At 44.8% G+C, this 24605-nt stretch overlaps 1 protein-coding gene across 4 annotated transcripts in view; it reads left to right on the top strand.

The window, feature by feature from the left end:
* The window catches only part of LOC310880777 (ligand of Numb protein X 2-like), a 32013-nt gene extending 7739 nt beyond the window's left edge, over positions 1–24274 (top strand). For 3 of the 4 annotated variants that reach the window (XM_083797102.1, XM_083797101.1, XM_083797103.1), the window contains exons 2-10: positions 4852–5314; positions 7897–8123; positions 9506–9702; positions 10954–11322; positions 13859–14041; positions 15535–15709; positions 15870–16080; positions 20681–20839; positions 22108–24274. In XM_083797102.1, the coding sequence (XP_083653228.1) occupies positions 4926–5314; positions 7897–8123; positions 9506–9702; positions 10954–11322; positions 13859–14041; positions 15535–15709; positions 15870–16080; positions 20681–20839; positions 22108–22243 (2046 nt within the window). In that variant the 5' untranslated portion in view covers positions 4852–4925 and the 3' untranslated portion in view covers positions 22244–24274. Of the gene's footprint in view, positions 1–4700; positions 4760–4851; positions 5315–7896; positions 8124–9505; positions 9703–10953; positions 11323–13858; positions 14042–15534; positions 15710–15869; positions 16081–20680; positions 20840–22107 lie in introns of those variants that run through there. The other variant, XM_083797104.1, reaches the window with a different exon arrangement.
* The last annotated feature ends 331 nt before the right edge of the window (positions 24275–24605 follow it).

Here is a 24605-nt window from a genome sequence, read left to right on the forward strand (position 1 = left end):
TTTCACATGTGTGAAATCCTCCTTCAATGTAGAGCTGAAATTCAGCAAAAAAAACCTGTTACAGCACACTTTCGCAATCTTTCTCTCATTTAAAAAAAAAAAAAATGCCATTCAGTGAAACAGAAGGCTTCTGAACTAAGGGAAAACTATCTGAAGAAAGTTTTTTGTTTTTTTTTTTTTGTCAATTTTTCTCATGGTTCATTGTTAGAGCGCTGGGTTTGCTATGTTAGCATCCATCTTGAACTTGTTGCTTTGTTTTTATGTAAGCAGATTGTTTTGGGGTTAGTGCCCTCAGTCATCTTAATCCAGAATGTGCTGGCTTTGTTTTGTCCACCCCAAAAAAATTAATTGTGGAGCCTTTACTTGGAATGTTGCATTTCCAGTCTCCCAGGGAAATGTAGTCATAAATATAATAACTAGCATAATTATCACAGTAAACTATTACATAGCAGTATACGTGGGGCATGCGCCCTGTAGCCTCAACGCCAGCGTTTATATCTGGGATTTCAGTAATATCTCTCCATATCAGTGTGTAAGTGTTAACACAGAAAGCCCTTGTATTTCCAAGCTACTTTCCACAGCACAAATAATTTTTTAATATTGAGAATTAGCTACCTGACAGATGCCTTTTAAATGTCTATTTTTTTTTTTAAACTCTGTCAGTACGAGGCGTTCCTGTAGTGATCCTGATCTGTGGAAGAATCTTTACACTTCTGCTCCACGTCCTCACCTTGCAGCAGACTGGCTGCACGCTTCCTTATTTTGCAGCGTGGAATGTGCTCTGGGTCATTTGCCATACTTGTGGTTTTATAAATCAATTAGTTAACAGAAGCAGTCTTTTTGGGGGGAGGGATGGAATATCATTTTGGACTTGCAGGCTCGGTGTGCTTTGCTTTCCTAGGAGCTCCCTACGTGAGGTGAGGTAAGTCACTTAGAATCAGACTCAGGATCACATAACAGTGTTCAATTCCCCCGTGTTGCGGCTCTGTGGGTCTTAGTTTAGCCTCTCGTGATGCAAGCTCAGTCTGTAAATTGGAATAGCAGCAAGATCATACCTCAGAAAGATGTCAGGAAGGTAAACATCTCCATGCCTGAAAGCAACTCGTGTCAGGCACTGGAGCTGTATGAAGAGACAGGCCTGGGCTGAGCTATGCCTGTTTGTGCTCCCCACTAACCGGTGGCAGAGTGAAATGCCTTACAAACAAGGAGCGAGGGCTGCGTTTGGAAATGCTGAGACCTTAAGTGACAAGGTTGGAAGCAGGGATGCTGCTCATGGGGCAGCCAGCTGCTACAGCCACCCGCCCTTTTCAGCCAGTCTAGTGCAGGCGGAGGCACAACATTGGAAAGATTTTTGTAGGGTAATTTGCTTTTTTTTTTAAAAAGGCCTTTTTGAACATCTGCACAACTAATTCATCGGCTCTGTTGCCAGGCTCGGGTGTAGTGGAGGCCAGTTCCGGACAGGGTTTGTCCACCCAGCAGGAGCGGTGCCGAGTGGCTGGGTGCCGCGTGCTCCCCACCATGCAGATGTGCAGAGGGGGCTGTGCCCCGGCAGGGCTAAAACAAGAATAGGCAACGTGCTGCTATTGTCAGGAATAGTCTTGCTTGGCAGGGAAATAGATTCGACAACCTGATAAGTCGTCCTTTTTAAAAAAAAAAAAGAAAAAGCTATTCTTTGAGTCAGTGTTACAGTACGAGAAAGCCTCCTGTAAAAAACACTGCTTTTGTTCTTGTTGCGTGGTAAAAATGATCTCAAAGAAATCTTTTCCCTATCCACATGTGGTAAAAAGGGGGAAATGTAGAGAAATTTGTGTAGGCTTATTTTCCTCAGTTCTTCATCAGGTATAGGAGTGGGCTGCATTACTTTTTTGATAACTTTGTCTTGGGATGTATTTGTTGTGTTTTGCTTCTAAAACTGCAGAGCCCACCAGAGCAGCAGCATAAACGTATGTCAGGCTTCACGTGGTCAGTAAGTAGCAACTTGGGACCAAGTTAGGTCCTTATTTTGTGACCTCCTCTTATTACGTACATTGTGTGTAAGCTCAAACACACCTCTCCTGGAATTAGTGTGCCTGGGGAGAGGCGCGAGTACTAGAGAAGGGGGGAGCGGTGTACCAGCAAGCTGCACCAGAACAAAGGGGATTGCTGGCCAAGGTCCAGCGTTCAGAGGCTGGAGTGAGTAGCTGAAACTTGACAGAAAGTGCCAAAGATCGGGTGGACTTCAGACTTCACCTCCAGAGCTAGAATCCTAGGGCCTGGCTGCGGCACAGCCTGAGACAGGCTTGTGGAGCTGGGTGTATCTGAGCAGACGGCAGCTGTGCCTGTTGTGCCCAAACAGCGCAGTTTCCAGACACTTCAAACCTGCCTTGTTGCACTGAAGTAGTCATCTTTGCTGAATAAGATGTTAGCAATTTTCCTCTTACAGAACATCTGCTTTCTGACTGAATCACTGAACAAGCGGCAGGCTTGTTTGAGCCTGCTGTCCTCCCCGTGCTGCTCACTGACTCCTGCCTTGCCGAAGGCTGTGGGATGGGTTTTGGGGCTGAGGTGTCAGGCTTTGGTTCCCTGGTGTCTGCAGGAGTGTCCTCCTCGCTGAAGGGACAGCAGTGTAAAAGAAGAAATTGCTCTGGCACTTTCGAGTGAAATCTTCGCGCCTTTTTTTCGAGGGTCTCGAACGGAGAGGACAGAACAGTTACGGGGAAGAAAAACGCTGCAAGGTTGTGGTGATGCTTTTATCTTGCCTGAGTTTTGAAGTGACTCATAAATGGGATTCATCACGTATAACCTATAACAAACACAGAAAGCAGAGGATGAATTTGGTAAATAATGTGGAACGCCCCCCCCCTCATTCAGAAGTAGTTTATCAGCAAAATTACCATGGAGTTTGTTTTCACCGAGAAAGCAGATTTGTTTAATCACCTGCCAAAATTTTATGCAAATGCTACAACCCGAAGCGCAGGTATTTCGTATTGGTAGGTGTTTGCCTTGGAAGCCTGGCGCTTAACTGCTGGTGCTGAGCTGATTGATTACAATTGGTAGGTGATGGGAAGGGATTGTCTGATGTCGGGAATGTTTCCTTTTCGCTTGTGAGATAATTTAGGATCAGATGGAGACTTCCTGTAAGGAAAACAGGAGAGGTATCTGACTGTTTCAGATGGAGGTGAGTACCCAAGAGCAGAGGTGTTTCTGAAGGGACAGGGCACGTCTGCTTTGATGTGCGTGCAAAGGTTAAGGAGTAACTGCAAAGAGAAGAGCTCGGACTGTGTAGTGTAAGTGCCTTCCTCGAGGGGAAGATGCTTCCTGGCCCTGCAGCCACAGGAGAAGCAAACAGCACATGCGCTGTGCCCACCTGGAGCCGTGACAGTAATGTCGTCATCTTCTGAACCGAACAGCTTTCTATAGCTAGGAAAATTTGCCCATAAAGTGGCTTGATTCTGCTGGTGATGTCTTATCCTTTTAATTAACTACCTGGTTTACGCTTGACAGTTAATTGAAGTGGAATGATGTATGGTTTTTATTAGAAACCCATGACTAATTTTTTCTTGCCGTTCTTGCTGTCTTATTGTTCTTGCCTACCCTCCTCCAAAGCGCCTGCTGCACGCCAGCCGTGTCCTCCAGGCACCGGTGCAGACCAGCGCCCGCTGTTCGCTCTTGCTTCGGCTGTTACCTGTTCCAGAAAAAGCAACTCTTTTCAAATATTTTCCATGTCTTCTTTCATTTTTTTTTCCATTTCATCACAGTCCTACTTATTTATTTATTTATTTTTGGGTTTGGCTGTGGGATTTTTAATGAACTTAAATAAAATAATCGCCATCACGACCACAAAAAAACAACAACAGTGTAACAGTGAGTGTTAGCTTCATCCAGCAGCACACTGCCCTTTTCATTAAAGTCACAGCTAGGTTAACAGGAATCCTTCCTGCAGTGTCTCTGCCTGTAGCTAATCTGCTAGCAAACTCAGGTGAATTTTGTATTTAAAAAAAATGTAATTACAATAGGCAAGATTGAAAATGAATGTGACTGGAGATACCATTCTTAAAATCAGGAAAGCAGCAGCTGCAAAGAACTCAGTTTGTCCCTGACTTCGTTCTTCCCACCTGTAGGAAGCTGAAACTCAAGCCTTTGGGTCACATCATGACGAACTATGACATGGACTATCTGTTGTGCTTTTTCCCCATAGAAAGCTTGCCTCTTTCCATAGGAAATACGTTTCAGTGCGCAGACAGGCACGGATGAGTAGGGAACAATGCAGTCTTTGTTAACACTAACATTTTTGGAGGGAGTGGGCTTAAGAGGAAGGAAATTGGTAGATTTTTTTTCTTTTGAAATTTCTTCCTCTTCTTTTTCCTCATCCCCAATCCCCCAAAAAACCCAGACCATAAAACCAGACAACCAGAAGTGCCTGAAGTGATATTTTGCCATACATACCTTTTAAATTAATAATACTCAGTGTCATCTGGGAAGCTCTACAGAAAATTTGTCAGTTTAAACATCAGTCAGTTATTCTTTCCCTTTCCTCTCTCTCTGTGGTGGTCTCCCTCAAGAACAGGCAGCGTTTGTCTCAGCTTTTCCAGTTCCTAGGGTTAGCAAGGTTCTACCTACCCTGTGTCACTGTTGCATGCAAAGTAATTGAAGCTTAAACATTTTGCTGACTCAGGTCCCTGTATTCTCTGATCCCAGGGTTGATCATTCACAGGGTCACTCTGGAAGGAAGAACCCTAAGAGGGGTTGGTGGCTGTGAAGATACCAGGGGGAGTTTCAGGCAGGAGTGCTATTTAATTTTTAATTGGCTACGTGGAGAGCTGACAGTGGCTGGAAATCTCTCTTTCTTTTCTTCTCTTTTCTTTTCATCAGAGGAACTCTGTCAGACAGCTACTGCGTGACAAGTTTCCTTCCTGCTGGCCTGGGAGAGCGGCATCCTGGCTATCATGGCTGACCCCACAGCAGAGGAGCACGCGTACCAAGCTGGCGAACTCTGCTGTGAATGCGGCCAGTTCCACCTCTTGCCGGACAATCACCTCTATAACTTCCAGGACGAGGTGGACGACGAACTCATCTGCCACATCTGCCTTCAGCCCCTGCTCCAGCCCATGGACACCCCCTGCGGACACACGTACTGTTTCAAGTGCCTCGAAAACTTCATGCAGGAGTACAACTTTTGTCCTATGGATCGGAAAAAACTCTCTTTCCAGCAGTGCCACAAGTCCAGCCTCCTGGTACGAAACCTGCTGGATAAGCTGGTTGTCAGCTGTCCTTTCAAGGCGGAGTGTCAGCAGACGATGCAGCGCTGTGAACTGGAGGCTCACCTGCAGAACAGGTGCATACCCATTTGCAGTGTTGCCCCTTGTGTAATGCCATCTGTCTCTTGTGCTTCTGACCTGAGAGATCCGTGCTCAGAACAGTCCCTAAACTGGGACAAGGTGGGACAGCAGAGATGGCAGAGGGTGAGGCTGGAGAGGTGGGTGGGTGAAGACGGCGTAATTGTGGGGTAGGGAGGGCAGCTCCCGTGTGCTGTGGAGGCGAAGGCTGAGGTCCTTACCTTGCAGGCGAGCTGTCTGCAGACCCTTATCCTATTAAATGTGCATAAATTTCTGTGTCCTGAGCTGGGGCAGCTGACTCTGGAAATTAGAACAAATGTGGTTATTCCTTCTTTCACTGAGCAGAGAAGAAAAACAGGCACTAAGTCAACATTGTAGAGGCAAGGGATCGTGCAGTGTTGCCAGTTTAATTGGTCCAATTAAGATGCGCAATATGTCTTTGATCCAAATAATGTAAGTCCCTCCAAGCTGCACATTATGCAGTTGCTGAATCACCTACTTATAATTCCATTATCTTCTCTCTTCCTTTTACTGAGAAAGAGACGCAAATGAAAAATACATTTATTTTTTTCTCCTGTGCAGAGGAAGACTTTTTTTCCCTCTGCTTGTCAGCAGACGTGTTTCGGTGGTTCCACTGCCGGCTGAGCTGGTGGCAGGCAGAATTTTGTAGCTTTAAAAGAAGGGCTGGTGACAAAGAGCTCTTGCCACGGTGCTGGAAGAACATTTGTTCCTAGTTAATGATTGCAGGAAAGGGAGCTAAGTGCAAGCTGTACTGCAGGCGGAAGCAGACCTTCATTGGCAAGGTGTATTCTCTCAGTGGGCACTGGAAATGCAACTGGCTTGCTTCCCTTCAGCTGTGCTGTAGCTTTTTGTGGCAGCGCTGTATTTTATAAACAGGTCACCAAGTGCACAAGGAACATCAGCACGTGGGACACGTCACAGTTCGGGCCAAGCACGTACCCTTGCGGTTGCCCATCTGTGGTACCCACGAGCTGAGAGGCCGTGTTAGAGCCAGGGGATGTGATGGATGACGCTCCGTGCTCCGTTCCTGAAAGCTCCCAGTGTCCTTGCAGTAACCAGCTTTTTTTTTTTTAATTGAGCTTTCTCATTCCCCAGCAGGGCTGAATGCTTAGGCTGTGGGGACGGGGCTGCCCGGCAGCCACTGTCGTGCAGGGCATGGCCCAGAGCTGGGCTGGGCTACAGAAACAAGCAGGGTCAGAGCCTTCCCCTCCGCTCCATAAATCTGTCCCGGTATCAGAAAACTTGTGCCACTTGTTAATCCCTCTGACGCACGAGTTAAACATGGAAGAGGGAGGCACCCTTAAATGTTTACGTTAAAGACCTGACTGGAAACTGTATCGTTCCTGTGTGCCTTTCATAGTTCTCAGCATCTCCTGTGGGGATGGAGTGCTCTAAAAAAATCAAGGATATGCGCTGTGAGCATGGTTAGATTGAAAAATGAGGGGAAAAAAAAGGAAAAAATTACACTGGGATTTGGGTGTTCATTTTTTTAAAAAATGAGATTAATTGATAGTAGGAGACTTAAGGGGTAAGAAGCATCTAGCAACTTGTTTTCTTGGGGGATTCCTCTGCCCTTTGCAAAGTAAATTTATTTTTCAGCATCTTAAGAGGGTCATGCACAAGTGGATCAACCAGCTTCTGTCTTTAAGTTTTAGGGTCATCTTATTGCTTGGGGAATAAATGACCAGGAATAACCAGAGGAAGTAATACCAGGATGAGACTTGTTTAGCCAGAATGTAAATAGTCGAGTTTAATTTGGAAAGTGACTCTGGTAAACACCCAGTACTATTCACGTCTCTGAAAGTGATGCTTTTGAATTCATCACCCTCCTCACCTGCTACCTTTTTATAAGTACCCTTGATAAAAGAGCTTGTTTTTCCTCACTCGTTTTTGCTGAGACAGGCTAGCTGTGCTGCGGATGCAAACAGAGCACGTTTTCTTGAATGCAGAATTGCTCCTTGAGCCTCTGTCTGGGGAGTGGTCAGTGGGAGCACGAACTGCTCTGAATCGTTCAAGCGGAGCTGTCACCTGCAGGGGCTGGAGGTGCAGAGCTGTCTGACAGCCAGGCCTCATTCAGAGAAAAAGAAGCAAGCAAGCCTTGCTTACTGCTCTCCCATGTTACCAACTCATTAAAAACAAAGCCTAATTCAGGGCTGAGCTTGAAACTCGAGACACTTCCTTTGCATAAAGATACAGTTCGTCGTCATCTCTAGAAGTGCAGAGTGAAGTATTTGCTTATGTTTTAAAAGAGGTATTGTTGTCTTCACTGAGAGTTTGCCAGGTAAATATTTAGCAAGGGAAAGTCCAGTTCCCATTGCATTCTCCTTCTTAAAATAATGTGCTTAATAATTTTGAAAATAAGGGAATAAGAAGCCCACTCCTCTATACAAGTAGAAGCTGGAAGTAAAACAAGAACAACTTTTAGCATCTGCGATACGAGCTCTGCAGGTGATGAGATCGTGAATTCTTTGCACGTCTTTGTTGGTCAGAGCCTGCGTGTGCTGGGTTAGCCATGCAGGCAGAGATGAGCCACTCAGAGTCACTGACAATCTCTCTTCAGGTGTCCTGGCTTCAAGAAATACAAATCTGAACTGCAACGGAAAAAGAATCCCATTTCCAGAGGGAAGGAGGATCCCCCTGTCAAGGTGGAGACGAACACGCCCAAGGATTCAGAGGTACCAAGCGCAGGATCATCACTGGTAGCAGAAAGCTCTGCAGCTGCTGTGGTATCACTAGGGACTGCAGAGCCTGGACTGGTTAATCCAGCTTTTGAGGAGACTGAAGAAGGTGAGAGTTTGATAAAGAAGTGTAATTATGTAATTACCTTCTATAATATAAAAATGAGGTAGCTATTTCGGACACTTCAATTTCTAAGATGTCCCCAACATCCTTAGCTATCCTCACTACTGTTCAGCCGCTAGTAGCTGTAGGAATAATCTCTTTCCCCCGCATGTCCTTGAGGAGAAGGGAGATGCATTTGTGTGTGTCAGGTGTGGAAAGCTCTGCTCACAAGCACAAAACCCATCAGTGCGAAACAATTCAGACATTTTATTTCCAGGATTCTTTGCAAAACAAATGCAGTCCTGCTCAGTGGGAACATGGAGCACTTAAAGCATTTGTAGAAGCCAAATAATTAGTAATTAGGAAATGCTCCAGCTTCTTAATCTTGTTAAGAAAGTTAAATATACAGTTGATATCCTGGAGTGTTCAGTACCTCTCTAACAGTATGAAGCAAAGGTGTTTTTATAGCCTAGCCTGGTTTTGGATTAGCAGTTGGCTATGAAAAGCCCTGCAGATAAAGGGAACCACCTCCATTTCAGTATTGGACCCTTTTTCTCAGTCCCTATTAGAAGGCAGGAGCGTGAAGTCTGGGTGCCTCGTCTCCAAGTTTGCCGTTTCCAAGCGTGCAGAGGCTGGAGCTGGGAACTTGTCTGCTGCTGTACTAACGCAGAGGTCAGTTTAGTTGTCCGTCGGCTCTTTCCCCAAGTACACTGGGGCAGGTTTTGCACCTCCTGTGTGACAGCAGCAGTTCACCCTCACAGTGTACTTGGCTCCTTTAGCGTTGGGCCTGCCTAAATGCTGTGGCGCTGGTAAATTTAAAATGACTTGCTAACAACTTTCATCTTCAAAGTGTCTGAGAAGCATTGCTTAGGCTGCAGGAGGCTGTGAAATAGGTAAACATGACTCCTGGTGTATGGGAGGATGGGAAAAAAGGAGGAAAGGAAATTAGAGGAGGGAAATGGCAGTGAGCTGCCTCTGGTAGAGTCACTGCGATGGCAGGCTGGTAATTACAGCTCGGCAGTCCCCCTTCCCAATGGGTGTGGTGGAATTGGGGATTAGTTGTGTGTAGTCCAGCTGTCACAGCAGGAAAAATAAATGTCTGAATGCTAAATGAAACGCTCTGAATGCCCTTTAATAAAATGTAAGAAATAGCAGTCAGTCTAAATTTGCCATAAGCTAGAAGAGGAGAAACACTCTGGAGAAAACAGAAAAATAGGAGCTTTTTAGCACTCACTCTGACCTAGCCGTTCCTCTCCTGATAGCTGCTTTCTCCTCCTTTCCATCCAGATGCTACTTTTGAACACAACCTCCCAGTATTACAGATCTTGTGGTATGTGGGAGAAGATTCTGTTCATGTGTTGTTTTTTCTCTTCAATTTCCCCAACCAGACCTTCCTCAGAGAGCGAGTCTTGTGGCTGAAACGAGCACAATTGAAATTCACCGAGAAGACCCAGAGGAAGAGCTGGGCATGAGGATAGTTGGGGGTAAGGACACCCCGCTAGGAAACATCGTTGTTCAGGAAGTCTTGCGGGATTCTGTCATTGCTGCAGATGGAAGAATAGCGCCTGGGGACCACATTCTGGAGGTACGCAAACCCCTGATTGTCCCATTGCTTCTCTTGACTTGAGATAAGGGGTCAGCAGGCAAAGTTGCCTAGAAAAATTGGGAAATCTCTACAGATAAGGTTTTTAAAGCACTGATCAGACATGCTTATTGGTAGCATTGTGTTTCTCCTGGGGCTGAGAAGTAGATTTGAGGTTCCTTCTATTCCCTTGAGGTTTTGGAATTCAGACCATTTTGGATCAAGGAAAAAGATCTTTACCTGATAAATTTCACCCAGTAGCACCGTTTCTCTCCAGTGGACTGTGCTCTAGCTAGGAAGTCTTAGTTACTTGCTCTGTTATGTTGCTTAAGCTGCCCTTCCTTAATAACTTGAAGTCAGCATCACGTATATAAGGTGGATAATAAGGAGCACTAGCCCTGTACCAAGCTGCCCCACTGCGATTAACCAGACTGCGTTGTGCTGCGTTGTAGCATGCTAACTGAGGCTGCAGCAGCTTGTCTACAAGCAGTGAAAACTGTTAGCACCTCCCGGCTACGGCTGCCCAATCATTTGACGAGCCATAAAGACCTAATTACCCTGCTGGACTGCAGACATCAGTAATGACTGGCAGCCTCACGCGTGAGTGGCCAATGCGATCTCCCAGCTGGTTTCTCTCTCAGCCCAGCAGTGTAGCGTGCATGTTGTCCAGTCTAACTGCACACGTCTCCATCCTGACTGGGCTGTAAAAAGGGCAGCTCCCCACACTTGGTAGCCCGACCGATATCCTAAAAGCACACTACAGAGTCTCATGTGACAACAAAGTGAATATTAGCTTCTCAGGGTTACCTTGGTAAAAGCGTGGTTAGGGTGATGATTCCAGCTGTTGTGCAGATGGTGGACCACTCTTCAAGTGAGGATGGGCAGTCTCCCATTTGGCTCTTCTCCTCCAAGTGCGCACTGAATGCTGGGAGGTTAGTGGAAAGCAGTTCTGTGGTGCCATGGCACAGATGTCATCACTTAATATTTTGCAGTTTCAGATTTGTTAGCTGTGTTGTCCTGTCTCGCCACTACTCAGCTGTTCGCCATCACCGATGGCCTTATTTCATCTGCTTTCTTCTGCATTCTTTTTTAGAAAGCTCTGCTCTCCAATGTGTGTTTGCAGCAGCTGCTTCAGTCACGGCACTGCACAGGGAGTTGTACATCCTGCCTCCAGCTCTGTGATGTTCTGTGCTGCAGAGAGTGCCTAAATTATGGAGGTTCTGATGAGGGACTCTGGTTTGTTTGTCTTTCTAGGTGAATGGTGTCAACATCAGCAGTGTGACTCACTGCCAGGCTGTCTCCTTCCTGCGCCACCCAGGTCCTGTTCTCCACCTCATGGTCCTGCAGGAGAAGGGTTTTTCCAGTAAGACTGCACAGCAGGATTCCACTTCTGCTACCAACCGGGAGGTGATCCACGTCACCTTGATAAAGAGAGACCGGTCCGAACCCTTGGGAATCAAACTGATCAGGAAGACAGATGAGGCAGGGATTTTTATTCTAGATTTGTTAGAGGGAGGTTTGGCAGCCAAAAATGGAAAGCTGAGTCGGAATGACAGAGTCCTGTCTATAAATGGCCAGGATTTGAGGCAAGGAACGCCGGAGACTGCAGCACAGATAATCCAGGTAATTGATAACGCGGGTGAAATTGTGTAGCTAATGACACTGCAGCTGCCTGCATTGATGGCAAGGCTCCTGCTCTGACCCAAGGGCTAACAGAACATGCGGGAGCGACCTGCCTTCCCTGAGATCCCTCTGGGAAAGCGGCTTCCCTGCAGATGTGTGGGAAGCATTGCTTCCAAATGGGATAAACATGAAGAGTAGGAACACACTGTGAGTCATCTCTGAGTCTGAAGTAAGGCGGCTGCTTGTGGCACTTCAGTTCAGCTGAGGCAATCGGATCACCCCTGTGGTGTGGCGGCGTGGAGCCCTTCTTGCAGAATGGCCGTGTACATCATCTGTAGGGACCAGAAAAGATCAGGATAGCCTCTTATCCTTCTAGCAATCAAACTGAAGATGTCTGCTGGGGGATGTGACAGGCTGCCCGCACAGGACAGAACCATTTTGATTGATCTGAAATTCTCTGTAGGATTCCCCATTTTACCAGTATTTGGGAAGGGAGTCTAGGAAAACAACATGGGGCATCACAGACTAAAAACCTCCTACAGTACTTAAAATGGTGGCGGAGAGGTCTTTTCCTGCACAATAGGAATTTGTTGTTATTGCAGCATGCCAAACGTTTTGGTGAACAGAGTTGGCAAGGAATTTTGGTTCAGGAATAGGGACTGCTACGTGTGCAGCCGATGTCAAGTAGGTCAGTTTTTAAATTCTTTATCTTCCTAGGCGGTGACCTCGTTTGTTTTTATCTGGAGATCCTGACACAATACATCTGATCACACACTGTTTATGTCCCGGAAAGGATCTGAGGTCAGCTGAGTAAGGGAGAGCCAGTTCTCTTCGTGGTAGTCAGCAAAGGAGAGCACAGTGGAGCGGGAGAATAGAAGAGAAACAGCAGGGTTCCAGTTCTGAGATCCTTTTTTATATTATATATATGATTCCATGTGATGGCCCATTAAAATTTTGCTCTCATCCTAAGTGCTGCTGTATTTCTCTAGTAGTGTGCAAGCATAACTCCTGCGTGAGGGACCCTCTCCTGATCCCACTGAAATTAGTAACCGAAGTCTCACAGCTGGCTTCAGTGGGCTTGGGGGGTTTAATTCCTTTTGGAGTGACATTCTGTAAAAGTGCGAGTCTTCCAAACATTATCTGTTCTTCTGAGAGCTAATTAAAAGTATGGGTTAAACTTCTTTTTAAATTTGATTGCAAACCATTTGGAGAAAAGAGTCCTTCCACCTGTATTGTAAAGTACTATTTGCAGCTATAATATATATATTTATAAGATGCACTGTACATAGTCTGGTACTCTGGGGTGAAGGGGAGAGCACATCCCCAGCTGAGGATGCAATATTTACAATATCTTTCATGGAGACATAGATGTGGGCCAACTTGTCTGGAAGAAATTGCATCCTGAAATGATTTTAGAGAGACTCTAAAACTCCATATCAAAAAAACAAAAAACCCTCTCCTTTACTCTACAAACACCCCAACCATCCAAAACAACAACAAAACCAGAGCAGCTGATGCAGTGCCTCTTCTCAGGCCAGGGAATTCACTGTTGCGTGGTGCTGTGGCACCAGGGGAGCAGGATCCCATGTGGAAAAGTAGGAGCAGCAACTCCACTTCACTCATCTGCTGCAGGAAATGCCCCAAGCGAGCACATACGCCTTACCCCAATGGAGTCCTTCACAATAAGGTTTTGTCAGATTAATTTAGTTCGTTCCTTCAGACAGAGGAGCAGTAACAATAGTGAATGCTTTCCCTGTAGTTCTGCCAAGGCCAGACGTACAGCTGTTTTAGTGTTTAATTAGCAGCAGTCTTAGACAAAAGGTAATGTCTTCAGGTACTCTGGGGAAAAATGGGTGGGAGATGTTGAACAATAGACATGGTGCATAAGCTGGGAGGGGAGGAGCTTTAACAAGTTTCTTTACAGTAAAAGAAAAAGCATCCAGGACTTTTATCATGGTCATCCATTGTGTGGATCAGTCAGTGTTGTAGCTCTGTTCATTTTGCATTGCAATGCGCCGTTCTGGTTACTTGTACTGAAGTGGAAGAAGTAAGTGATCATCTCTTTCTGCCTCCTTTTGTTTGGCATTCGTGGGGAACAGAGGCAGGAACGAAGCCTGACTATACTCCTTTTCCTCCTAACATTTTCTAATTCCTTTATTCTTTACATCCTTGGAATTCTGCAGCTCTTCCCAGTTTTCTATGCATCACATTGCATAGATCTGTTTCAGACCCTCTGTAGAAAACGATGCCTATCCTTCTCTTTTCCCAAGAAAATGACAGGTGCTCTCCACTAGTTTCTGATTAATTTTGAACTTCTTTGAGTTTTGCCTTCATCTGCATTTCTTAGTTAAACTTAATCACCAGCATTGCTTTTTTAAGTAGCTCCTTTTATGGATACATGTGGACTGTGGTATTTACTTTTTCACAAAGTGGACAGCTTTCAAAACCAACAGGCACAAAACTAAGGTGCTCGACAAACCATGAGGGGACCTTGCCATCTCATCGTTTCACACCCTCTCTTTGCTTCTCCTGGCAGACCAGTGAATCAAGAGTGAACTTCGTAGTCCTGAGGCAGCCAGGTGTGCAGCTGCTGGACCCAGGGGAAGATGGCAGCACGTCGAACAACAGCAGCAGCAGCAGCAGCAATGGAGGAAGCCCAGTGCACCATCGGAGAAGACTAGACCAGAATCACTACAGGCGAAAGTCTACCTACCAGAAAGTAAGCTTTGTAAATAACAGCAAAAGCACCGGTTACTCTTGGACTGTAGATCTATTGTTTTAGCTTTGTGACAGTTATTTGTCATGTAAGGCCGACCAGTAGCTCCTTTTCTTCTTGGACTGTTGAAAAGCAGCAGGTTTGTGGCTATTAGTACTGGAGAACTGAGTATTTGTCATCTACCAAGAAAAACATGTCAAAATTTCCTCTGAAGTCTCTAATGTTGATGCAGAAACAGTGTTTAATCCCTCCTTTTTGGAAAGGGCCACGGGAAATTTACCATCCGTGAGACACTTAACAGTGCCAGCACTGGACTTCTTGAAATTCATAAAACACGATACATTCAGAGTACTGCACAATGATACCGAGTTATGCTTCTGGTTAGGAGCTAGACAGCTCTATGGAACAGAAGTAGAAAATACACAAATTACACTGTAGCGCTCCTGTGACTTCAGTGATGCGTCTGCCATCCATTTACATGTTATAAGAATATCCCGCAGGGGGAGAGTTGCCAGTCTGTTGTGCCAGTGGAGGTTTGCCCCATGTTTAGAGCTACCACTTCAGTGAGAAAACGTTCTGAAACTGCCTAGACTTACGTGTTTAAACGCCTCTGGAGGTTAGTGAGTAGCTGCCACAAATGCCTGGAGTGTGGTGTCTTGGTGTAAAGAGTGATCTGCCATTTACATATTGTATCTATAGCACCTGCTAGAGTGTGTGCTCTCACTATAACCTGAAAAACGAAGCTGCTAGTGTCTTCCAAAAACCTTTGTCCTGAAAAATCTTGATTTGTTTGTCCTGAAAAAACTAATTTTACCTCCAATTTGCATCTGCAACTATGTGCAAACTAACAGGGAAACAATAAATCCTGACATTTAAACTTTAATTAATACCATTATAATCACTAGATGTTCTCTCTAAGGATGCTGGCCATCTTCATCAGCATCTTCAAGTTTTGATTTTTGTTTTGTATACTGTATCTGGAAAATATCTCCTCCTTGTCTGTTTTATCCATCTGTGTCATGCTGGCTTGATGAGCAGAAATCAGGGTACGTGCTTATTCTAATGTAAACACTGTAAACTTGAGTTTACGTGAACCTTTTAAGTTATGCACGAGAAACAAAGTGACTCAGAGTGGATAATACAAGTTACTGATCCCAATCTATTAGTAGCCAGAGAGGGGCTGATTGCTTGATAGGCATGGCCTTGAGAGGCCACCCCTCAGCGAGCGTCTCCTTACAGCAAACGGATGTGGGACTGCTGGGAGCAGCTTCGTTTCCCGGACAGCGGTGCCTCAGTCCTGGTGGTAGCACTTTGGAGATACAGGGTAGTGTTTCCACCCAGAGCAAGTACAAGAGAAGCTGACTTTGCCATCTGGCAACATTGCTGAAATGCTCTGCATTAAAGAGGCAGGATGTTCTGTTATTTTGTTCTGGATCTGGGCCTCTCATGTTAATTGCATTAATGAATCTGTATATTGTACTGTCATTCCTTCGTAGGATTTACCTCAGGGATATGTAACTCATGAGAAGACAGTTGCAATAAAAAAGGAACCAAAGGAGTCTTTAGGAATAACAATCGGAGGTGGAAGGGATAACAAAAACAAGCTCCCTATATATGTAACGAGCGTGCAGCCCATTGGGTGCCTCTTCAGGGACGGCAAAATCAAGCGAGGTAAGGAGACTCAGATCTTTATACTTCAGGACCTGTTTTTAAGTGAAAGTTGGACTTGCATCCTAAAGTAAAGGTGGAAGCAGGGTTATACATGAGACCTTGAGGCAGAAATGGGCTTTGTAGCAAAAGGTTTTCAATAATCCTCTTATTTAACCAACAGGAGATATACTTCTGAGCATAAATGGCATTGATTTGACTCATCTTAACTACTACGAAGCTGTCTCAGCATTGAAATCTAATGCAGCTTCCCACTCGGTTGTACTGAAAGCCTTGGAAATCCTTGCATCAGACTCAACAGATCCCTCTCTGGACATCAAGGAACGAGGATTCAGCTGGTCTCCCCTCTGGATCACGTGGCTTGGATTGCCTAGGTACGTTTGTTTGGTGACTGTAAAGATCTGTTCAATCACAGGGCTGACTTTGAACTCAAACACTAGAAATTAATTGCTTTGTGGGTTGACTTGGAAGCATTACCAGTATTCTTGTTCGCTCTGAGGCAGAGGAAAGCCTCATTCGTCAGTGAGATCACAGAATAATGAATGCACAAGGAAGTTCAACTGTTTTTTACAGTGTGACCCGTTGTTCTCCCACTTCTCTTGCACAGTACAGTTTTCAGAGGTTCCTGAATACTTTTTTTTCCCCCTCTTCCCCTAAGAGAACTGACACAAAAAATGAAACGTACACATTTTGGTATTTAAGGCACTGATTGAAACAGTCATCCTAGAAACAATCCCTGCTAAAATACCATTAACTGAAATCACTGTGGCTCTTTCTGGATTGCATTACAGAGGCCAGCAGATATCTGTGCTGCTTTATAGCCTCTAATCTGGTCATCTCATTTAGGGGCATTCTTTCAGTCTAATTCTTTTTGGCTGTTGTAATCGTGTGATCTTTAGCGTGAAGCATAAACAATTCTGAATGGCTGAGTTCTCCTGCACAAAGCTTTGGACCGTGGACTTAGCACAGATTTTAGCAGCAACATGGTATATTCCATGTGACAGGATTGGGGCATTAGAAGCTTGGATTTCTATCTCCTTTCTGGAGAGGTGAACCTCTAATTTGCTCGCTTTTGCAGTTTCATGAAAGTATATTCATCCACAAAAGATAAGATCTGTTGTCATGTCAGCTGACTGGAGAAGGATCATGCAGGAGATGAACCTAGAACAGCAAAGCCAAACCCTTTTGTGGGAAGCTCAGTTTATTTACAACCTCGTTTCTTAAGGCACCTGGAAGAAGAAAGACTAACAAAGCCTCTAGTTACATTACCCTTGTGTTACTTAGCAGCCTGTAAATGCTAAACAAAACAGCCCAAGGAAGGCAGCTTTTTGTCTCAAGCACTTGTAGCTTGGCTCGTACTCAGCACCATCCTCGCAGCTTCCTCCGCTGTCCCAGGGATCTGCTCTGTGCAGGCCTAGCAGGAACTAGTTTGAGCTGTGCCTGCGTAGCCCAAACCTGAGTACAAGTCCTCAGATGCTGGCTGATGTTTGTTCCTCACGGGTGCTTGTGCAGTACGGAGAGGCAAAAACTGGCTGCGCTTTCTCCCTTATTTCTTCTCTGATTTATTTGGATGTCTGCTGGCTCACAGCTTCACCACACTTTCTGCTGCAGGGACTGGAGTCCACTCTTTGCTTGTTGATAACCTGCCTTCGTCTCAAGGCTGATGTTACCTGCCATGAAATACCTTGCCCGAGATCTTTTTGCTGCTGGTATCAACGTTGACTTTCTGTTTGCCTGTCACTGTGTCTCACTACTGAAGCAAGGAGCAATGATTTCAGATGCCGTTTCTGCTCTTCAGTCTTCCCTTCTTGTTCTGACCTTTAGGATCTGACAAAATTTTCCTTCTTGTTTCCAGTGATAGAAGTGGCTATAATTTTTTCTTGTGCTTCCTCACTCATTTTCCCATTTCTTATAAGAAGACCTGGTAGCAACTAGTTGGTCCTCTATAGAATGACTTATAAAAGCCCCTACAAATGAACTGTTTTTTTCATCTAAGCAAGTTATTGATACCATTTGACATCATGTGACTGGCACAATCAGTTGTGTTTTTTTTTTTAATTGTTACTTGAGAATCCTGGAACTGAAGTGGCACCCTTGTTTGCCAGCTGGGAATGTTCGGGGTGCCCCTGCGCTAGCATTTTAGGTTGTCCCAGGTCTCAACCCACTCAAACTGGGTTCCTCTTTCCAGAAGAGCTTCAGAGGAATTCCTATTCCTCTGTTGGTGCCTGGCACTCTGGCGCTAACAGACCCTTTACCTCGTGTACCACATTAACACTAGATTACAGAAAATCCCCTCAAGTGTTACAGAAATGGACCTTGAAATGCACCAGTTGTTTCACTCAAATCTGTCCATGTTGGGCTGCCCTGCTAAAGTAGACATGGCCTCAGTGCGCTAAAACATTTTGCAATACAGTGTGAAAGCTTAAAGCTTGTTGCTGATGGCATGTGGGATTTTGTTTTTCGTTCAGCATTTTTTTTGCAGCTGCTACTCTGATCCAGCAGAAAAATCCTTTCATCCTTCTTAGAGGAAACTCTTACGCTGAAAGGCTGGAGTCAAAGTTGGCGCTCAAGGCTAGAGAAATGCATTTGGTTGTTGCAACGCTTGAACCTACAGTGCTGAATTCTAGACTTGATTCTTGGATCTGGGTGGTTTGTTTTTGTTTGCATCAAATGCTGTCCGTGATGCCAGCTCACCAGGGGATGTGCTGTCACTGAGCTGCAGAGCTCCTGTAGCCCGTTCTGCAGAACCTGGCGTACATGACAGACTATCAGTGCCAAAGGGGTTTAGGAGAGATTACAGCCCTGGTCCTGCACCCTTCTTGGGACCCTGGGTAACAGAGGGAATACACAAGCATCTTGGTCACGCTGCTCCTAAAGGAAAAACACTTCGATACCAGAGCATTTGGTGTGTAAGCTTCCATCTCTGCCCATGGCCACACACCCGAGGAAGATAAAAACATCCCCCGCTGTAAGAGGGCAGTGTCGTAATTCTCCCGCTAGCCCCAGGCAACAAGTACTGGCTCTACTGAACCAGGTGGCTGGTGTGTTTCTGGCTTTTTTTCTCTTGTATTACAACTGTGGGCAACCCTACTGTCCCTGTAAACTTTTACTCTTTCTCCATTCTTTGCTTTGTTTGTAATTGGTGGTGGTGTTTCAAGTTAATTACACACTACTAATTATTGCTGTGGAATGTTTATCATGAGCACTGTATGTGTCACAGAAGACAGCGTAGGAACTTTACTTGATTTCTTCATAGTGTTACGTTAAACACCAAATACTCACTGCATAAAATACCATCTCAAAGCACTGTTTGGGGGGTGATGGTATAATTTACTGCACACTGAATCCTGAAGGTTGAGTTATCCGCTCTCGGTAAAAGCTTTGGCTCTTGAAACAGCCACAACCACTGGGCACGGCTATTAATTCCCAAGGGGGTGGAAAAGCAGTATTCTCCTTGTCCTCTCCCTTGAGGTTTATCTGAAGCCAGTCTCCCCAAAGCCTCAGCTCTCCCTGTAATGACCTTCAGGTGCTCCCTGCTGCGGCCCCGCTGGAGCAGCGCATTCCATAAGCTCTGAAAGGGATGCAGATCCAGCAGGGAGCTTGCCAGGATAAAATCTGCACCTTTACTTTCTGTGAAGTCTAAAATATTTTTCCCACAGTCATTTTCCGCTATGGTGCGTTAATATTTCTCTTCTTAGAAGCCCTTTTTCATATGGAAAGTGGATTTTGAGCAAAGCCTTGTTCAGCTCTTGGTGAATGTATCCAATGTTCATTTACGTTTTATGCTGAAGTAGCACTTTTATTCTCTGGGCTATTTATTTGCACTAGATGCCATGTGCATTTGTCATAGCTGTACAATACTATAGTTGTACCATACCAGTAGAAGAAAACTGGAGGTACCAGTACGTTGCAGCTGGGTCTTCCCGTGTTTGTGTATGAAGAACTTGTACAAAAATAAATTACAGTTTGAGAGTAGATAATTGGATCTTTCTCTCAGTGAGAAGTTAACTGTGAGAAGGCTTTTGAAATCTGAAACTAACCTGCAAACTGCTCAAACAAAACCCTTGAGGCAAAAACGTTTATTAGGAAAAGTTTAGCTGCTGGAATACCTCAGCGGGGTGATCCACAGCAGTTTCACACAGTGTGGCAGCACGTTGGTGCCAGAACTTAACCTGAATGCGAGCCAGAGCACCAGAGCCGTTTGCCTGTGCTCCTGACACACCTTTTCAGGCGCCTCATGAAGGCTTTGCATGCGTTTGTGCTAGGAATGAACTCGGGAACGAGTGCTGTTAGCGCTTATTTAACGCATCCTGCAAAGTGGTCTCAGCACTGCAGCCTACTCCAGGCTCACTGAGAAGACAGAGGTCGGGCCGGGGTTAGCAGACAGTGATCTGCACTTGCTCTCCAGGGAGTCTGGTACTGTACACACAAGTCCTGCAGGAAAGACCTTTCATAGCCTGATTGGTAGGCAGTAGAAGAAAGGCCACCTCACCTCATGTTGTTTGCTTTCCATCAGTGATATATGGCTGCCTTTGTTATACCAGGCCGGTAGCATACATGCAGAATAAAAAGCTCAATTCCCATCAATTGAATGGAGTCTAGCAGTGCTGTTTACAGTTAATATGCTTTTGTCTACTAATTCTGTTCGTGTTCATGAAAAATGATGTTCCTGATGTTATTCTAAAGTGAATTCATGAATTTTTCAGGTCACAAACCCTTTGACAGCATTGCTGTTTTCTGTTAACTCCTGAACTAGCACTGGCAGTACTGAGAAAAGACTTCTAAAAGACTGGCATCTTCAGATTTGAGAATTACCCTATAAAACACTTTGCAGAGGGGTTGCCTGACGTCCATAAAACAAAAATAAAGATGAGGCTGTTCCGTAGCTGCACTTTGTGCAAGGGAAAACATAAGCCTATTTTCTCTGAAACACACACAATCCATCTCTTGTTTTGACTGTTCTTATCTTTGCAGCTACCTTCACTGCTGTCAAGATATTGTCCTTAGCAAAGGTAACCTGGAAAGCTGGGGCTTCAGCATTGTTGGAGGCTTTGAGGAGAGCAAAGGAAACCAGCCGTTCTTCATCAAAACCATAGTGCCTGGGACTCCTGCCTTCCGAGACAGGAGACTGAAGTACGTATGGGCCATCCTGTGGGTCTCTGGTGTTTGAGTCAGAAACATTCTCATGCTTATGGCAGTATGCACCATTTTCCTGAGGGGCTTTCACCCTTTCAGCTGCCTGAACTAAAAGTTAATGACCTCAAGTTCTTAGACATTCACTTGTGCAGTTAATTCTGTCACCAGATTTGTAACAAAGTCCTGCGTTAATGAGTGTTTGGGTTTTTCTATAAAAGTGCAACTACCAACTAAAAAGAATTAACTTATATTTTAAAAAACTGTAAAGGTTTTAACTGAGTAATTAAATAAAGCTAGAATGGGGATGTTCAAGCTTAATCTTGGAGGCTTCTGAGTATAAAATCTTTTGGGCTGTGAAGATGATCACAATGCAAGCACCAAAAGCCCTCCAGTGTAGAGAAAATTAAAACTATCCTTGCTGACCTGTTAGTAATCACAGTGAGCGGAGCGGTGAGTAGCGGAGCTGGAGGCCCCCAGAGAACTCGACTGCAGCATTATCTCCAGGAACCAGGTCCTCCGCAAGCATGCAGCAGGCTGCAAATGCCATACTGTTAAATAAGTAAATAAAATACAATTTAAAAGAGGCTCTTTTAGGGGTCAGAGTTTCAGGGTAGTGAGTCAGGCTTCTCTCCCCTGAGGATAGTGGAAGAACGGAGCTGGCTCAGAGCCTCGGTGGAGGACTGGGTGTGCTGTTCGAGTGCTAGGAGAACAAGGCTCTTTCCCTGTGACACTTGAAGGTAACGGGCTGGCTTTGGCACCTCACATCCTTGCAGCTGAACTGCACAAGCCGGTGGGAGATAGCTGGGTGTGCTGCAGAGCTGCGCAAAGCAGGCGGACTTGGAAGCCTCTCCTGTATTGAACTAGAGTGTGACAATGCCTCAGCCTTGTCAGCACTTCACCTTAGCAAGGGCTGGTCAGGTAGCTGTAAGAGACCCTGGTGATCAATGCGTTTATCAGCACAACTTTGTTTTAACTTTTCCCTCTGCTGCCAGGCCAGCCAGTTGTGCTCCTTCAGTGCTGTGTCACTCAAGTACCAGCACTGTCCTCCTTTTCTCTTGCCCTCTGACTCAGAATTGAGCCTCTGTCAGCAGCCACTCACTGTGCTTGCATCCATTCTCTTCTTGCCCCTAACCTTTTATCTAATTAAAAAGTCACGTTAACAAGTTTATGATCTTGGTACAAGGTAGGACAGATGATCTTGGGGTCCCAGGGTGTAATGTTAATAAATTAAGTCTTGACAAGCGTATTTCCTGTCTTCTGATTAGATGTGGAGACGAAATAGTGGCAGTAAATGGAGTGCCAGCAATCGGAATGAGCAACTCGGAACTAATCCCAATGCTGAAGGAGCAAAAGAATAAAGTTACGCTTACTGTGGTATCCTGGCCAGGAAGCCTCGTGTGAAAGCTCAAACCATGCAACAGCTTCAAAGATCATCTTTGGTACCAGATATTTGTTGACCATCATGCTAAACTCAACGTGACACACGGAGGGAATGCTGAACTCTTGCTATATTGTCATGGGAGACTTTTTACTTCATTACTGGAGAAAACATTTCTTTACTGTGCTGAGGTTACCACCAACTCTGAGCGTTAGATTCAAGGTTACGGTAAATCAGAACAGTTGTAGCTTCCTGGACTTGTTAGAGCCTCTCAGTATTTGTGTTGCAGAGAAAGCCGCTTTTTCAGTGTTTCTCTACAAAGTGGCCATCTTTACTTTGAGGCATTTTCTTCAGTTTTAGTGATCTGCTTTCTATTTAATGTTTTGAACAGGTTGAAACAGATGTGACTGTCCTACTTCCCCGGCTAGTTTAAGAATACAATTTGACTACTGGTCTCTCTCTCCTTAACTGCCATATTGGACATAGATTTTAAACATTTTTAAAAGCCACTAATAAAGCTGTAAAGATGCAAACCAATTAAGCGGCTCCTACAGCCCCCAGTCCTAATGGTGTTAGGTTACTGGACTTTAATGGATGTTTTTAGCCATCAAAAAAAAATCATAACTCTCATAGCTGGTAGCTGAAGAGCTGCCAAATTAGCACAGTAAAGCTGTGTTGACTTGTATGAAGGTCCTATCACCAGGTATCAGAGATGAGGAATTTAATTTTCATCCCCTATCTCAGCTCGGCTTCCCTGGTTTTAAGACTTGATAAAATGACCAGCTTTTCTCACAGAAGGCAGGTGACTAAGTAAATAGGTCTGTTTGTGAGAAACCTCTGTCCCAGGAAGCCATTTATTTTAATCAGAGTTTCCCAGTGGTCAGAGGCAGAGTTGAGGCAGTGGGGAAGACGCTGCCTCAGCCTCGTTGTACCAACTGTATGAAATAAGCTACCTCCAGGACAGTGTGCCCAGTTTGGCTTCAGTTTAAATGCACTGTATATTTAAAATTTAGAATGCAAGAAACGAAGCCATGTTGCTAAGTTCCTACCTGGAAACTCTACATGAAGCAATTCCCTTTATTTTTTTAAGAAGGTTGTTAATCAGCAGTAGAAATGACAGATCTTTCTCAAATCAGGTTGAATTAAGAGAGATCTTTCCTCGTATGTTCTTTCTGCTGTACCTTTTATGGGGCCAGCTCAGATTGTAAGAATCAAAGGAGCTTCTCCCCCCCTATAAAATGCTACCTAGAATGAGTAATTCCTTCTTGTAGTGAATTGATTGCCGATACGTGCCCATCATTGTCTTAAGCAGTGCTTTTCGTAGGGCTGGCAACTTCGTAATTAGCTATTAACAGCAGAGTAGAACTGTTCCTTGCTAGATGATTTAGCTGTTTACATTTAGAGTGACTTCACTTCCTCTGGCTGTTAGCTCAAGGCAGTATATAGCAGGGCCTGTTATCAGGGCCTATTATACAGAAATAGCTTAGGATCCAATTGTTACAAAGGCTTCCCTGGCACACAGTGTGGCCTCTTTGTTTGGTTGACAAATACTGCTATGGACTTTGACAGCAGAAACAGTGCATGGCCAGCTGGGCTCTGGGGTCTTTTTTCCTGTTGTTCCTACTGAATGGTGAGAGCAAAATAATTCAGAAGTCAGAAATGCGCCTGTGGAAAACCAGTCACTCGACCTGCGTCTGACACGAAGGAACATGAAGCAGGTTTTGTCTCTTTCCTACCATGGTACAAAATCTGTGCCTGGTAGGGAACAGTAAATATGTAGATAGAAAGAGGGCAATTCCTACTGAGTAGTACCAGATGTCACTTGTATAAAGTACAGTAGGAAAAAGCCCGCAGAAGGTGGTCAGACAGTTTAAATGAAGGGGATGCTGCGGGAGGCAGCATGATTTTTACTATTATTCCATCTCGTTTCAAGGTGCCTTCAACTTCACTGAAATGTCCTAGTAATTAAGTACTGTCTGCAAGATCAACTTTATAATAAATGTTGGATTTGTTTTGATGCCTTTATAAATTATTTTAATATTACTGAAAACCAACAGTGGATTATGTGTGTGTGTTGTGGTTTTTTTTTTTTTAACCTTTTTTCTTATCAGCTAATGTCCCAGAATAGGTCACCTCAGCGAGAGGCCTCGAGAAACTGACCTTGCCAGGCAGGAAGCAGTGCAATTGTCTTCTGCTTCTCCCAGGACAGGAGCTCGACTATCCAGAAATATGCTGTGACTGGAGAAAAACAAAACGACAAAAAAGAACAAAACCAACTCCCCCATACCCATTTTCCTCAGCTGTGTCACTGCTGCCTGCAGGGCTCAGAATTGCCTGGGACTGAAAAGCTAACCCAGGGAATAAATAAAGCTTTATTTAATGAAG

The sequence above is a fragment of the Anser anser genome (genome assembly GCF_964211835.1).
Source record: "Anser anser genome assembly, chromosome: 13".
In the NCBI taxonomy this organism is placed as follows: Eukaryota; Metazoa; Chordata; class Aves; order Anseriformes; family Anatidae; genus Anser; species Anser anser.